General features: G+C 42.8%; 1 protein-coding gene across 8 annotated transcripts in view; it reads left to right on the top strand.

Annotated features, from left to right (window-relative positions):
• KIAA1549L (KIAA1549 like) overlaps window positions 1-14,802 on the top strand; it is a 253,214-nt gene that overhangs the window by 223,810 nt on the left and 14,602 nt on the right. For all 8 annotated transcript variants that reach the window (XM_079104428.1, XM_079104427.1, XM_079104424.1 and 5 more), the window contains one exon: window positions 8,759-9,109. In XM_079104428.1, the coding sequence (XP_078960554.1) occupies window positions 8,759-9,109 (351 nt within the window). The remainder of the gene's footprint in view (window positions 1-8,758; window positions 9,110-14,802) is intronic.

Here is a 14,802-nt window from a genome sequence, read left to right as displayed (position 1 = left end):
AGGAGCTGGAGTCAGGCCCTGAGACTCCTGCTACAGGCTGGGGCTGGTTTACTCTGGGAGCAGTGAGTAATCCTGAGAACAGTGAGTGCCTTATCCCTGACTGTCCTGTCTGCACATTCTCGGTTACCGATCATTCTTTGGAAGGTGTAGAGCAAAAACAGAGGATGTCCCTCTTTACTTTGAAGTGTGCAAGAGACCCTATCACGTCCTTTCTGAAACACAGAAACAGCTGCTTCTTCATATTTGTATGCCTTCACATGATCGAGGGTCATCATTGGAAGACAAGCAGAATGCAACTGGATATTCTCCTGAGATTTTAAAAAATTTCCATTTGCACACTTTTGCAGAAGAGAAATCATCAAACCGTTATTTTGAGCCCCCACCTGTTCTGAGGGGAGCCAATCTCCCTTTACTGGTAGAGAAACTTTCAAGACGTGGGCTCAGTATGAAGCTGCTCCTGTATCATGATCGTCTTCTTCAGCCCACAAGGCAAAGAGAGAACTTCCTGAAATTTGGTTTTCAGAAGCAACTTTCTAAATATGTCTCTGCCTCCTCAGTGGCTGACAGCATGTGCAATGGACCCTTTATAGCCAGGACAGGCATTAAGCAGAGGAGCAGCATGGGTTTGTGTGGCTCGGCAGACCCTAATTGGTGGGTAGAGAAATGGACATGGAGCCAGATTAATTTCATCATGACCAGATGGCCCAGAAATGTATCTTGCTGAAACCCCCACCTGGTCTTAGGGTCCTTGCCAGGAAGTTGCAGATTTTGTTCAAAATCTGTTCTCCTTGCAGGATGGAGCTATGATTAGTACTGAACTAAAAATCAGGGCTTTGGGGCAAACTTCAGAGAAGGACTTCAGAGTCTTGTACTCTGGAAATGAAGTGCCCAGATGATGCCAAGTGATGTTGTGTGTCCTGAGACGTGTGGCATTGTAAGACATCTGCCCACTTTGGGGTTTGTAACTTAAGAACTTCCAGAATAAGTGGTCTTAAGGGCTCTTCATCTCTCCTCTTCAACTCCATTCCAGATACGATGGTCTCGTTCATTCCAGACACATGGAAATGTCATTCACTGCTGAAGACCTTTGAGCAGGAATTCCTCTAACTTTTAAGACTAATTTCCACTTGTTCATCCAGCAAGTATTTACTAGTGTCCCCCTAGGTGCCATTCCCGTATGCAGCAGGAGTTTTCAGTCCAGCAAGGGAACAGATGAAAGCACCTTTGCACACGATAGAGAGGTGCCAGCACTGTGCCAGAAACACCGGAGAGGGACAGGGCACAGCATGGAGAATTAGAGGGGTATTCTAATGCTTTGACCCACGAAGTCTCTCTAGGGAGGTTACTTCTGAGCAGAGACCTAACATGAGGGAGCCAGACATGCTGGTCCCAGGGGAAGATCATTCTGGGCAGAAGGAACAGCTAGTGGAAGGGCCCGGAGGAAGATGCATCCTGGAGGAGCTGAGAGCATTGAGAAGACCCATCATAGCACGGTCCCCCCTCCTTGTAAAAGGCTCTCAGCTTCAACTCCTTCCTTTCCTTCACCTGCCACATCTACTCCCTCAGCAAATTTTGTCAGTTCTCTTCCAAAATATATCTTGAATTCACCCACATTGTCTCTGTCCAAAACCACCCTAATCCAAGCCTTTGTATGGATTACTGCAAAAGCCTACTAAATGATTTTCCATAAATAATCATATTTCTCTCCTGCTTAAAATTCTTCACTTCTTTCCTATTGTCTGTTAAAAAGAGTCCAGTCCTCATGCCCCTAAGATCCTGTGCAGTCTGTCCCATCTCCTGTTACCTGGGACTTCAGCATAAGATCCATGTATTTGTTTGCTAAGGCACAGACTAGGCGGTTTAAACAATAAAAATTTATTTTCTCACAATCCTGGAGACTACAAGGCCCAGATGAAGGTGTTGGCAGGGTTGGTTCCTCCTGGGGGCCACAAGAGAAGGTTCTGTTTCAGCCTCTCTCCTGGGTTTAAGATGGCTCTCTTCCCCGGAGTCCCCACAACATCTTCCCTCTGTATATGTCCGTGTCCAGATGGCCTCTTCTTAGAAGGACATCAGTCATACTGGCTCAGGGCCTACTCTAATGACCTCATTTTAACCTAATTAACTCTATGAAGACCTTATCTCCAAATACAGTCACATTTTGAGACACTGGAGATGAGGTCATAACTAAATGAATTTGGGGGAGATGCAGCCCATTTCATAACAGATCTTTCTCCAATACTAAAAGCTCTTTCCCACTAAATACTAAAACTTTTTCATAAGCTTTCCTATGATTGTTACATGGCCAGCCCCCTTGTCTTTCAGGTCTCCAAAATAACTGCCTCCTTGACAGGCCTTCCTTGACCATCCCCATCCAACTAGCTATGTTGTTTCAGCTCATCCTAGTTGGTTGGTTTGTTTTTAATTATGGCAAAACTAATAAATGGGAAATGTTCAAAAAACATTTTTGGCAGTACTAAGGATGGAACCCAGGACCTGATGTACTCTAGGCAAGCACTCTACCACTGAGCCACATCCCTAGCTCTGTTCAAATCTATAGTGTATAATTTGATGAACTTCAACAAATTTCTATACCCTGTGACCACCAATCCAATCAAAATATAGAGCATTTTTATCATCAGTCCTCTACTCCCAAAATTTCCCCACTCTTACTTTCAGTCCATCTTTATTGTCCCACGGGAATGTCTACCATTACAGTTTGGCCTATTCTTCAACTTCAGAGAAGTGGAATTATTCAGTATGTACTGTTTTGTGTCTGACTTTTTTTTACTCAAGATTCATCCGTATTGTTGCCTATATCCATCAATATCTTATTCTTTATTTTTAACTGAACACCGTTTCATTGTATACATCTGAAAACCCTTAACTTATTTGTCATCATATTGTTGGACATTTGGATTCTTTCCAACTTGGAGCTATTATGGAAATAAAGAACTATAAACATTTCATTTATTTTGTGAACATATGTTTTCATTTATCTTGAATAAATGTGTAGGAGTGGAATTTCTGAGTTGCAGAGTAGGTATATTTTCAACTTTCTAATAAACTGCAGTCAGATATGCAAAGTATTTGTACTATTTTCCTTCCCTCTAACAGTTTGAAGGTTCTATTTCTATTCCACAACTTCATCAACACTTGCTGCCATTAGTCTCTTTAATTTTAGCCATTCAACTGAATGTGGAATGATACAGTTTTCCTAATTTCTAACGATGTTGTGTACCAATTCATGTGTTTATTGGACACTGATGTATCTTATTTTATTGAGGTGTCTTTTTAAACCTTTTGCCCCATTTTTAACTTGGGTTGTCTTGTTATTTGTAGAAATCATTATATGTATCCTGGATATGAATCCTAATAGTTCTTCTTAGTTAATAGCTTGTTTTCTCACTGGTTGTCTGATCAAAAACTAGTTTTGGGTTTTGATAAATATTGAGGGCTACAAAATGTACCCTAGGACTAGACAATAAGACTCTTTTCCAGAAAGCAGACACTGTAGGGTTCTCAGCAGGATTGTCGTGTCCTTCAGCTCTGTTCCTATGGTGTTACAAAGAGAAGCTGACATCACGTGGATACATAGGCATCCTGGGCCATCCTGCATGTGTAGTACTAGTTTGCTCCTTTGAAAACAACATGGAGAGAATTTCAGGTGCTTGTTCTACCTAGTGGGCACGTAAAGCACAAGATAGTATGGACCCCAGGTGTACAGGTGTGGAGAAGGCATGGTCTTAATTTCTGCTAAACTCCGTGGTCCTTACCACCGAATTACAATGTGCCACAACTACCCCAAACCTTACATATACTCACATCCTCTGCATGAGTAATTCTACTCGTAGAAACTTAGCCTAAGGATGAATTCATGATTATATGCAAAGTTTGAATCAAAAGAAAACCTCCTCCAGCTTTGTTTACATAGTAAGATATTGGAAAACCACCTAAACAGTGGACTGTTAATTAAAGTCTGAAAACTCCATCTATTGGTACGCTGTGAAATCACTTGAAGTTGTTCCCTATGAATACATGTATTTATTGACAGACACATTGGCTTACAATATTGTTGGATAAAAATGTTTCAAAATGTTACTTATGAAATAACCTGCTTTTTAAAAAATGTACATATGTATGTGCATGCATCCATACAGATGTGTGTGTTCTATTTAGAAAATTACGAACCAGCCAGGTGTGGTGGTGACGCACACCTATAATCCCAGTGACTCAGGAGGCTGAGGCAGGAGGATCACCGGTTCAAAGCCAGCCTCAGCAACTCAGTGAGGCCCTAAGCAAGTCAGCAAGACCCTGTCTCAAAGCAAAACAAAACAACAACAAAAAAAAGGGCTAGGAATGTGGCTCAGGGATTGAGTGCCCCTGGATTCAATCCCTGGTACCAAAAAAGAAAAAAAAAGGAAATCATGACCCAAAGAACTATGACTATGCTAACAAAAGCAATTTTAAAAATATCTCTATTCCTTTACTCATGTTTTTCATATATGTGAATGCAAATATATCATGCCTGGTAATACATTTAATTTCCTTATTTTCTCTCACTGCTTCTGAATCTCTCCGGAAAATTCCCCTAAAAATCCTGCATCCCACACCCCTTCTGTCTCAAGTTTCCCACCCCCACTTCCTATTCTCCATCACAAAGACCAGAGAATCTGCATTGCAAAGCATGACCCTCTCAGAAGGAGAGAGGCTGACAGAGCCAGATGTCACTCTCTGTTGTGGCCTGGCCTGGGAGCTACAAGAGGGGCAGGGAAGTGGGAGTGGGCAATGCACAGCACTCGTGACCTTCATCCTGTGTCACAGGCATAGGAAGGAGGGACATGCTGGAAGGTCAAAATATTAACAACAGTTATTTCTGGAGGTTGGATTAGAGTGAGTTTTAATTTTCTTCATTTTGCTTATCTGTGTTTTCTCATTTTTTTTACCATACACAGACATTCCCTTGATTAATTTTTTAGAATTTTTATTGAAGTGTATCTTGATCAATATATAAACTAGCTTTAAAAATAATCCCCTAGCACTTCTCAAGGGTATGAGGTTGGAGAAGCAAGTTAGTATCTTCCAAGGTAAAGAGGTTTAGAAGTATATTCTGTCTCCTCTATGGCCCCAGACATTGCACCCAAGCCAACCATCAGCCAACGCTGGGAGGTTTTGCTCTTGTTTCCCCCAAGCAAAAGGCATTTTCAGAAATGGGCAAGTGGGGAAAGGGGCTCAGGGCAAGTTAATAAATCTGTAGGCATGGTTTTCCTTATCTGAAAACAGGCTCATCTGCTAAATGGCCCTGAGTGAGAGGACACACATGGAAACCTGCTCCCCACCCACATGGCGGCTGGCACATCACAGGTCCTCAAATAGATATGAGCACCTGCTACATGAATTTCTTTCATGGTCCAGCCAGTGATGACTGACTTTCACTCTGGCCAGGCCCTGGACGTCAGATCTATGAATACAATAATTAACAATACACTGGCCCAACCCTAAAGGAGCTCCTAGTCTATGCAAAGAGGCAAATAACAACAATCGCAGCCAACGTTTAATAAAAGCTATGTGCCAGATTTGCATCTATATTTGACATATAGCTTTGATTCATATTTGTATATTTGTGCTTTTCATCCTTACAGTCATCTCTGAGGTAAACTATCTCAATAATTATTTTATCTTCTGTCCTCCTGGTCACAGAAGTCTGTCTGTCCTTCATCCAGAGTCCACATGTGTTACAGTAATGGATCTATTTTTATTTGTACAGCAGGTAAGAGCTTGGGTGCTGGAATCAAACTTTTTGCCAGCTCTGCCAATGATGGGCAACATATTTGGTCTTTCAGTGCCTCAGTTTCTTCATCTATAAGGTGGGAATGATCATGCTTGTTAATACTACCTCATAGGTTATTGTAAGGATGGATGAATCAAACTCTTAGAATAGTGTCTAGTATATAACTATTGAGAAAGGTTAACTGATATTAGTATTGTTGTATTTATCTCCTCCTTCAGGGGGCTCCTTCAAAGTGGGTCATGACCTTCTTTACTTATAGCATTTACAATCCCAACTCAGGTCCTAGCATAGGGCTGAAACCACCAGTTGTCTATTAAGTAAGAGTAAACATACCACTCATATGTTGCAGGCAGAGAGGGTGAAGGGGTTTTCTTTTCTCACTTAGACATCAGGTTATTTCAAGCATGTCAATAAGAGTAGTATGGCACCTTCTAGAGCAGATAGAGTCCAAGAGGGAGTAAATATCAGATCATAGTTCAGCCTTCCCATTACACAGATGAGGAGTCTGAGGCTTAGGGCGTTCATTAACTTGCTTAGGGTCATGCAATTCATTGGCATTCAACAAATGTGTTAGGGGAAGTGGACTTTTTATCTTAACTTCAAACTCACCCCCTGGGAAATTGGACAGAATTTTTTATTTCAGGTCAAGTTCACAAAGCTTTGTTGAATGCCAAGTGCCTTCTGCTAGGCTCCCGAGAAACAGGTGCAGGGAGTGTCTGCTTTGGCACAAGACAGACGCTGAACAAATCTAAGCATGATGAAGACTAGTGAGAGCTAGTCTTGTTTCCGTCTATAGATACCGAGAGACTGAAAATTTGACTGAAAACTGCAGGAGAGTAGGAGTTCTTTAGAATGTGGCTTGAGCAAACCTACTGAGATGGTACTTGGGTTGTGACTCTGGACCTTCCAGTTAAAGGGACCCCTGCCCATGCAGAATGGAAACCCCGTGGGGAGAAAAGGGGTTAATTTCTGTGAGGGTATCATGGGGTAGATACCCCCGCAGAACCTGGAAAATAGTCTCCACCTCCCCAGCAAAGGCAGGGCCACTCCCCACCCACCTTACTCAGACAACCCCTCCCTCTCCCGCTGGACCACCTCCTAAAGTCTGTTCTATGCATTAGGAAGAAACTTTCTTTCAGAAGTTACATTCTTTATCCTAGAAGGTATCACCAGGCAAAACCTCAACAGACAGATTTGCTGAACTTCAGAGACCACACTTCTCAGACAGTGATTACAGACCTTTCCCTGCAGATCTCCTAATAACAGAAGAGCTCAGTGTGTCCCCCAGCCCAGGGCCTGGGGACATGCCCCCAGCATGACATGTCTTTGAGTTCTTGTTTGTTACTGCAAGGGTAATTGTATATTTGACTCCCTAATCTAATATAAAAGCAGTACCTTAAATTTCTTACTGTAGATGTTTGTTAATAAATCTAGAAGGTTCATAGAGAACCTTACTTTTGATCTTGAGCTATAGCCAAGTCCTAACGCTGAGTGATAAGATTACAGGAAATGTCAAATTTCTTTTATGTATTTTCTGTATTTTCAATGTCCTCTCTGAGTATGTATTAATTGAATGCTACATTTTAAAAAAATAGTATATTTCACAGTTTGACCTTAATGTGTAATATTTAGGAAGAGAAGAACTTCCCTCTATGAATGTTTCCTAATGACATTTTCTTGCTGTGCTCATTTTATACAGCCAAGTCCTGTATACATAGTAATTGCATAAGAATATGTGCATTTGAATGAGTGAAAGTAATAATGATGGTGATGATGACAGTAACTGCCATTATGCTGTTTTTACCCTGTGCTACTGTTAGAAATCTTAACATGTACATTTATTTAATCTTCATAAGACCCTTCGAGGCAGGATTATCCTCATTTTATCAATAAATAAACAAACACCGCACTGGGGATGTGGCTCTGTGGTAGAGCATTTGCCTAGCATGAGCGAAGCCCTGGGTTCAATTCCCAGTAGTGCCAAAAAAAAAAAAAAAAAAAAAGACAAAAACAAAACTGGAACACCAAAAAGCTAAAGCCACTTTCCGGGCTGGGTCATCTTTAAGGCCGGGTCTTTTGGCTTCTGGGTGCACCTCTTAGATCTGATTCCTACTGTGACACAGCAGACCACTCCCTTCTCTCTGGCTGTTTGCATTCTTGCATTCCGAGGTTTGCACATGGTCAATCTGCCCACAGCATCCCAGCTAAGAGTGACAGGGAATCTCAGAACAAAGAGCAGATGCTTACTAGACCAGCATTCATCAGCAGGCAAGCAGAAGTCGCCAGTCCACAGAGCATGCCCTGGAACTTGATGAAGTACCAGCTCTTTGCCCACCTCAGCACTGCAACCGCTCCCTGAATGAAAGGACCAGTGGGGGAAGGCGGGAGAACATTCTTGATCACTGAATCTCAAACTTGAGCAACATCAGAATCCCCTGGTATGGGGATCCCACCCCAGAGTTTCTGATTTATCACTCACCGCACTTTGAGACCAGCAATCTTGAAGTAGTATTTTTTTATTCTCTGTGCATCGGGCACCCAGAAATTTCCTAACCAATTGGATAGACACAAGACCATTTAAAGAATTAGTCTAAAGTACTATCCCTCAGGGTGTAGATGACAGGATGCTCCAGATTCTTATACCCAAAGGCATAAGATTTTAGACAGTGCTATTAATTTCATCAATGAAAGCCACTTCCCGTGATTATGCTAATCAGCCAAGTCTGTGGCACTGGTCTACATGGTGCATGACTGCCATGTACCATGACAGCTGGAGTGTGGCCCTTCTCAAATAATGTGTGCTGACAACCCCTGTCACGTGAATTCCTGGATAGAGCACCTAGGGGAGAACTTAAATTAGCACCGATTCGTAATATTGCCAATCTGATGACTATTTTAGAATAAATTACAGGCCACCTTTATGGGAGGGAACTTCACCAAGGAATTAATGGGTTTTGTTTGGTCCCACAGACTGAACCTGAAATCATAGAGGAAACCAACGTTGACAGAGTTCATGAGCCCCGGGCCTATGCCAGGTCGCGGCAGGTGAAAGGCCACTCAGAGACCTCCACGCTGAGCTCCCAGCCCTCCATCGATGAGGTCCGGCAACAGATGCACATGCTCCTGGAGGAGGCCTTCAGCCTGGCGTCCGCAGGCCACGCAGGCCAGAGCCGGCACCAGGAGGCCTATGGCTCTGCCCAGCACCTGCCCTACTCGGAGGTGGTGACCAGCGCACCAGGGACCATGACGCGGCCCAGGGCCGGGGTGCAGTGGGTGCCCACCTACCGCCCAGAAATGTACCAGTACAGTCTGCCCCGACCGGTAAGTCAGACACCTGCCAGCCTGACATCATCTGGTCAGCCTGCCCAGTGGGTTCCAAGGACATCCAGTGATAAACTACCTTGGGATTCAGAGACAAAGATTTTTCTCAATCTCATTCCATCCTTCACCCATGATCCAAAGCCAAGCCTTTTATTCCTGTCTGCAAAGCCCTTGAGAATCCCTTGTGTCCAACCATAATACATTGAAGAATGGATCTTCTTTTCCACTATCCCTCCTGTGAGGGGCTGACCTCATTCTTCGTTTACTGGAGTCTTCCTACACTTTCAACTGTGAAGCCCAATTTAAATGTCAAAAGCATCACAGAGCTGCCTGTGAAGGGCTTGTGCAGGCTGGTGGCCCAGAGCCTGGGCCTGAGCCAGGTAGCTTGACTTTGAATCCCAGCTCTACCCACCTGCTGGCCAAGAGGCTTGGGAAGCTACTTAAATTCTCACTGGTGGGGAAAAAAAAAACAAATATGAAACATAACCTACTTCCTAGAGTTCTCACGAAAGATAAATGTGTTGATATTTGTGAGGTACTAGAAGAAGGCTCAGTTCACAGTAAACCCTATAGAAGTAGAAAATTATTTCATTTAGCAGTACTTGCTACCATGATTTAAGATAACAATCTTAATTAGTTTGTATTTCATTCATCACTGTAGTATCTACATATATCTTTTTAAGGCACTATAGTTGTATAAACCAGAGACTAGACAATGCTTTGTGCATATACAGATTCCATGCCCTATCCTGGGTTGCTCCTAAATAGAGCTTTGTAAATTGTTATCGTGACATGTACACGCATACTAAGAGTAACATTATTGTTTTGATGATGCTGAGTTCTGATCTCCTTACCTGTTACTCATTGGGTCCTTACAACAAGCCTCTGAGGCAGGTACTAGTTTTATGCCAGTTTACAGATGAGGAATCTGAGGATACACAGTTTGTTCAAGGCACAGAGCCAGGAGGGGACGAAGCTGGGACCCAGGGCAGGCAGTGTGGCACCAGAACTCGTCTTCTTAACTGGCACATTACATCACTTCTCCACCCACATTATTTATTTCGTTCGCAGTAGACTACTTAGGGCACCCGTGGGCTTGGCCAGCCTCGATGTCCGCACTGCACTGGCACCTAATAAATTGCTGTCCTCATAGCCTGCCCCCGGGCGCGTTTCCTTACTGTTCTCCTTTGCTCCAGGTTCCTGCTTCAAGGCCTCTGAGATGTCTCCCTCCCGTGGACACTGCTTTTGTCCCTCAGTCTCTCTTTGCTGACATTTTAAGTCATGCCTCCTGCTTGGCCCCCCTCTCTGTCACCTAACCTTCCTCCCCCACACCTTTCCCAGTATAAGCTTTAGCAGGAGAGCCCAAAGTTTGGTTCCAAATTAGACCCCGTGAGGAGAGGTGGCAATGCTTGTGGTCATGATCAGTGCAAGACTTTGTCCTTAAGTTGCAGGTTGAGAATTTCTGTCTTGTCCCCTCACTCCAGGGGGCTGATCCCAGGAGTTCCATCTGTGCTGATTAAGTTCACAGCTGCTTCATTCATTGAGTACCAGGTAATGGGGTGGCCCAGGCCACTTAGGCTCACTGGTCTACATGCTTCTTCCCGAAGTAAACCCCAGCCTGGGGAAACAAGACATGCTCAGAAGGAGAACTAGTTGTCCTTAAAGTCATCTTCCTAGTTCATGAAATGCAAATCCAGAATATAAACAATAAAGGAAATAAGGTAAACACAAGACATCTCTTTTATATTCATTCTCTGAGATATGGGTAGAACATAGAAAAAATTTCTTAATATAATTAATATATATAATTGTACATAAATATAATTATAATATACAAATATATTTTTATTTTTATCGTGGTAAAGTGTATGTAACACAACATTTATCATTTTAACCACTCTTGAGGGTACAGTCAGTAGTGTTAATTGCATTCCCATTGCTGGGCCACCAATCTCCAAAACTCTCTTCATCTTGTAAAACTGATATTCCATATTCTTTAAAAAAAACTACTCCCCTCTCCCCCTTCCCCACAACTCTGGCAACCACTATTCTACTTTCTGTTGCTATGAATTCAAATACTCTAAATACTTCCTATAAGTGGAATCATTTAGTATTTATATTTCCTATAAGTAGACTCATGTATTTTTATGACTGGTATGTTTCACTTAGCATAACGTCCTATAGTTTCAATGTTGTATGCACCAGAATTTGCTTCCTTTTTAAGCCTGTATGTATACATGACATTTTGTTTATCCATTCATCTGTCAACGAGCACTTGGGTTGCTTCCAGCTTTTGGCCTTTGTGAATTATGCTGCTGTGAACCTAATGTACAGGTATCTCATGTCCTTTCTTCCTGTTCTTTTGGGTATATACCCAGGAGTAGAATTGCTGGGTCATACGAAATCTGTCTTCAATTTTTTGAGGGACTGCCATATTGTTTTCCACAGTGACTGTACCATTTTACATTTCTACCAACAGTGCACAAGAATTCCAATTTCTGTACATCCCCACCAACAGTTGTTATTTACTGGTCTTGTTATAGTTGCCATTCTAATGAGCTTGAGGTGGTATCTCCTTATAGATTTGGTTTGCGTTTCCCTAATGGTTAATGATTTTGAGCATTGCTGTTGGCCATTTGTGCATCTTCTTTACGTAATTTTTAGGATAAAATAGACTTTGGAGCAATGCCCAGATCTCAGTAACACAAGTGTAACTACCGTCAGGGAACTTTGGTGGGTACTTTCAAGAAGCACCACGTTCCAGCAACTCTGAGGCCACTGCTGGCCATATTCCCATCATTCTGGATCTATGTACTTTTTTTTCTCAGAAAGACTTAGAAAAATTCTCACTCAGCTTTACAAATCTGTCATCTCAAAATACTTTCCATGATAGTCATTTTCAGTTCCAAGATTACAGTATTCTATTAATTGCACATTAAATTGGTACTGCCTTTTTGAAGGGAGAGGGAATTTCCTCACTGAGGCTTAGAAAACACTCTCATTTGTTTTTTACCATGTTTATATGTACCTCTTAGGTGGCTGTCCTCTGAAAAAGGTCACCCATATCCATTCTATGTGGATTATCATCAACTTCAATCCCATTGGCTCATCCTTCCTGGTCTTCATATAATGATCATGTCCCTGAACTTAATCTTTCTCCAGCTCAAAGTAGGATGATTCTTACCAACTGATAGATCTTAATGACTGCATCTCAAAGCCTCAGACTACTCTGAGGATGAAATGCTAATTCCCATAAAAAGCTTAGCATGGTTTTGGTGCCTCATGAGCACCCAATATTTATTCGGTGGTATTAATCACAGTGCCTGGTATTGTGTACAGCTCATCAATTTCTCAACCAATGCTAGTATTATTATCAAACTATTCCTTCCCTTTCATTGGGCCCACTAGTTGTATGCATCTCCCACTGATAGTTCTGAAACCACATCTCCTTATTCCTGTTCATTTTTTTCATGCACTTGATGCCCCAACTCAGAGTCCCAGAGAAACTTTCTGTTTGAAGATAATTCTCAAGAATAACTGGGCTCCTCTGGATGGATGAGGATCTGGGGATCCAGAATGAGATCTGGGTGTCAGAGAGAAAAGCTTAGACGAGCAAGACAAGTCTTCCAACCAGTGACAAGTGAGAAAATGCCATGCCCCATAACCATTACACCTCGACTTAATAAAACCATCTAAAAATTTTTCTAGTTGGACATATGAAAAATCAGATGATTCTGCTTGCTATAATTGGGGGTTGGCAATTGTGCCAAGAAGGGCAGAAACATCAGCATTATATACTTTCAAAATGAAGCTACCTCAAATGGAAAAGGACTGAGACGTAACACAGCAGAGAGATGAACCATTAAATGCAAACAATATTAAAGGCTGTTCTTTCATTATTAAGGTTTCCTTCTTTGCCAACAACCCTTGAAACCTCCGTTTCCATGAAAGGAGAAAACAGCTAACAATACACAGTAAAAATGATTCTTAATCCAACCTCTCAAGCAGCCCCCTTGTGCTATGATAATGTGGAAATCAATAAAAAGGTGGCAATTTAAAATGATAACTGTGATTACTTTTCAACTTCCAAAAAGGAAGCACTTTGAGCTCTGCCAGGGGATAATTGGAAGCTGGTGGTTTAAATGCGCTGGGCCAGTGGATGGCATTTATAACATGGAAGAAGTTGCTGCTGGCAGCTTGGGACTTCTGTACTGTAGTTCAGGACGCTTTGATCATATTTTACCCCTTGTTATGGGTAAAGAAATTGGACTCGACACCTAACGACCAATCCAGTTCTGCTAGCAGCCATAATAACTCTGTGCAAAGTGGAATGAGAACATCCCACTATAACATTCCTGTTGGCAACACAGTAAGGGAGTTCAGAAAAGGCATCAGGGGAAAACATCCTCCGGACTAGACTCTTTACAGATGGAATTAACAGTAATAATAATGATAACAACAATAACAACAACAACAGTTGCCCTCTGTTGAGCTCCCATTGTTTAGTGTGAAGTCCTGGATAGACATTATCTCTTCTAATCCGACAACCATCCTGTGAGGTCAGTGCCCCTTCAGCCTCTGGCCCCTGCAGTGCTTCCCTGGAGGCTGATGTTTACAGATCCCTCCTCCTGGGTGAAGGCACATACACAAGGAGAATATGGTGGGTCTCGTCTGGGCTCCCTCTCCACGGAGATCACTAGAGAAAATGGTTCTGATCCACTCCTCCCACCTCCTACTCCAGCAGTCAGGACTGGTTCTGGTCACCTGCCTTCCTTCTAGGTTACAATTAAATTTCTGAGCCCAGAGATTGCCCCCATTCACAATGACTGCCTTCCAATCTGAGTCTGGTCTTTTTCCTGGTCGGACGTAGGAACCCCAAAAGGTGATGTCCTTGAGCACCAGGTTAGGCACCTCACAGTCACTGTTCTGGAACTGGGAACTTGGAACCTGGCAACAGTTTTGAGTAATGACTTCCAGTGGGGTCCCAGTCCCAAAGCAGCCAACACAAGCCAGATTCCAAGTACACGAGAAAAGAAGTCTGAGTGCAGAGGCAAAAGGACTTGAACCCCAGGGACCCTGCTCAGGGAAGGTAGGAAAACATAGTAAAGAGGATCCCTCGGCCTGTGCGCACATGGCATGGGCTGCATCTCTGCTTTTTATGTTCCCCACCCCCCATCCGGCTGCTCCAAGGACCCAAGGATACAGTCTCAAGGTGGCAGTCTGATGTCCTATGCAGTCCTGCTTTATACCTGCAAAAATCTCCCTAAGAGAGCAGTCCCTTGGTGCTTGTCAGAGGTTCAGAACTTTCCATCAGACCCCTCAGTGAACTACTATGGGACAGACAGGCAGAGGAAGCTTTTTCTTGGCTGGGAAATCATGTTGACTGCAGAATAAACCTCCCAAGAACCAGGAATAAAAATAGATTGTCTGCCTCCTTTGCTGAACAGCATGCAAGACCAGAAGAGAGGAGAGAGGATGGAAACCCCTTTCTCTATTTTGGGAAAGGAACACTTCACTTGTCAGTTTATTGATAATTACAGAACATAGAGCTTGAAGGGAATCCAGAACAATGACTTTGAAACTGTGTAACTTTAGGGTTCAGGGAGGCCCCCTGGGGGCACCATGAAAGTAAGTGAAGGGTCATGTTCACCAGGGAACTTCCTCCAAACAGCAGCCACAAAAGCTCTGCTTTC

The sequence above is a fragment of the Sciurus vulgaris genome (assembly GCF_902686455.1).
Source record: "Sciurus vulgaris genome assembly, chromosome: 11".
NCBI lineage: Eukaryota > Metazoa > Chordata > Mammalia > Rodentia > Sciuridae > Sciurus > Sciurus vulgaris.
This window is presented reverse-complemented; position numbering and strand designations above follow the sequence as displayed.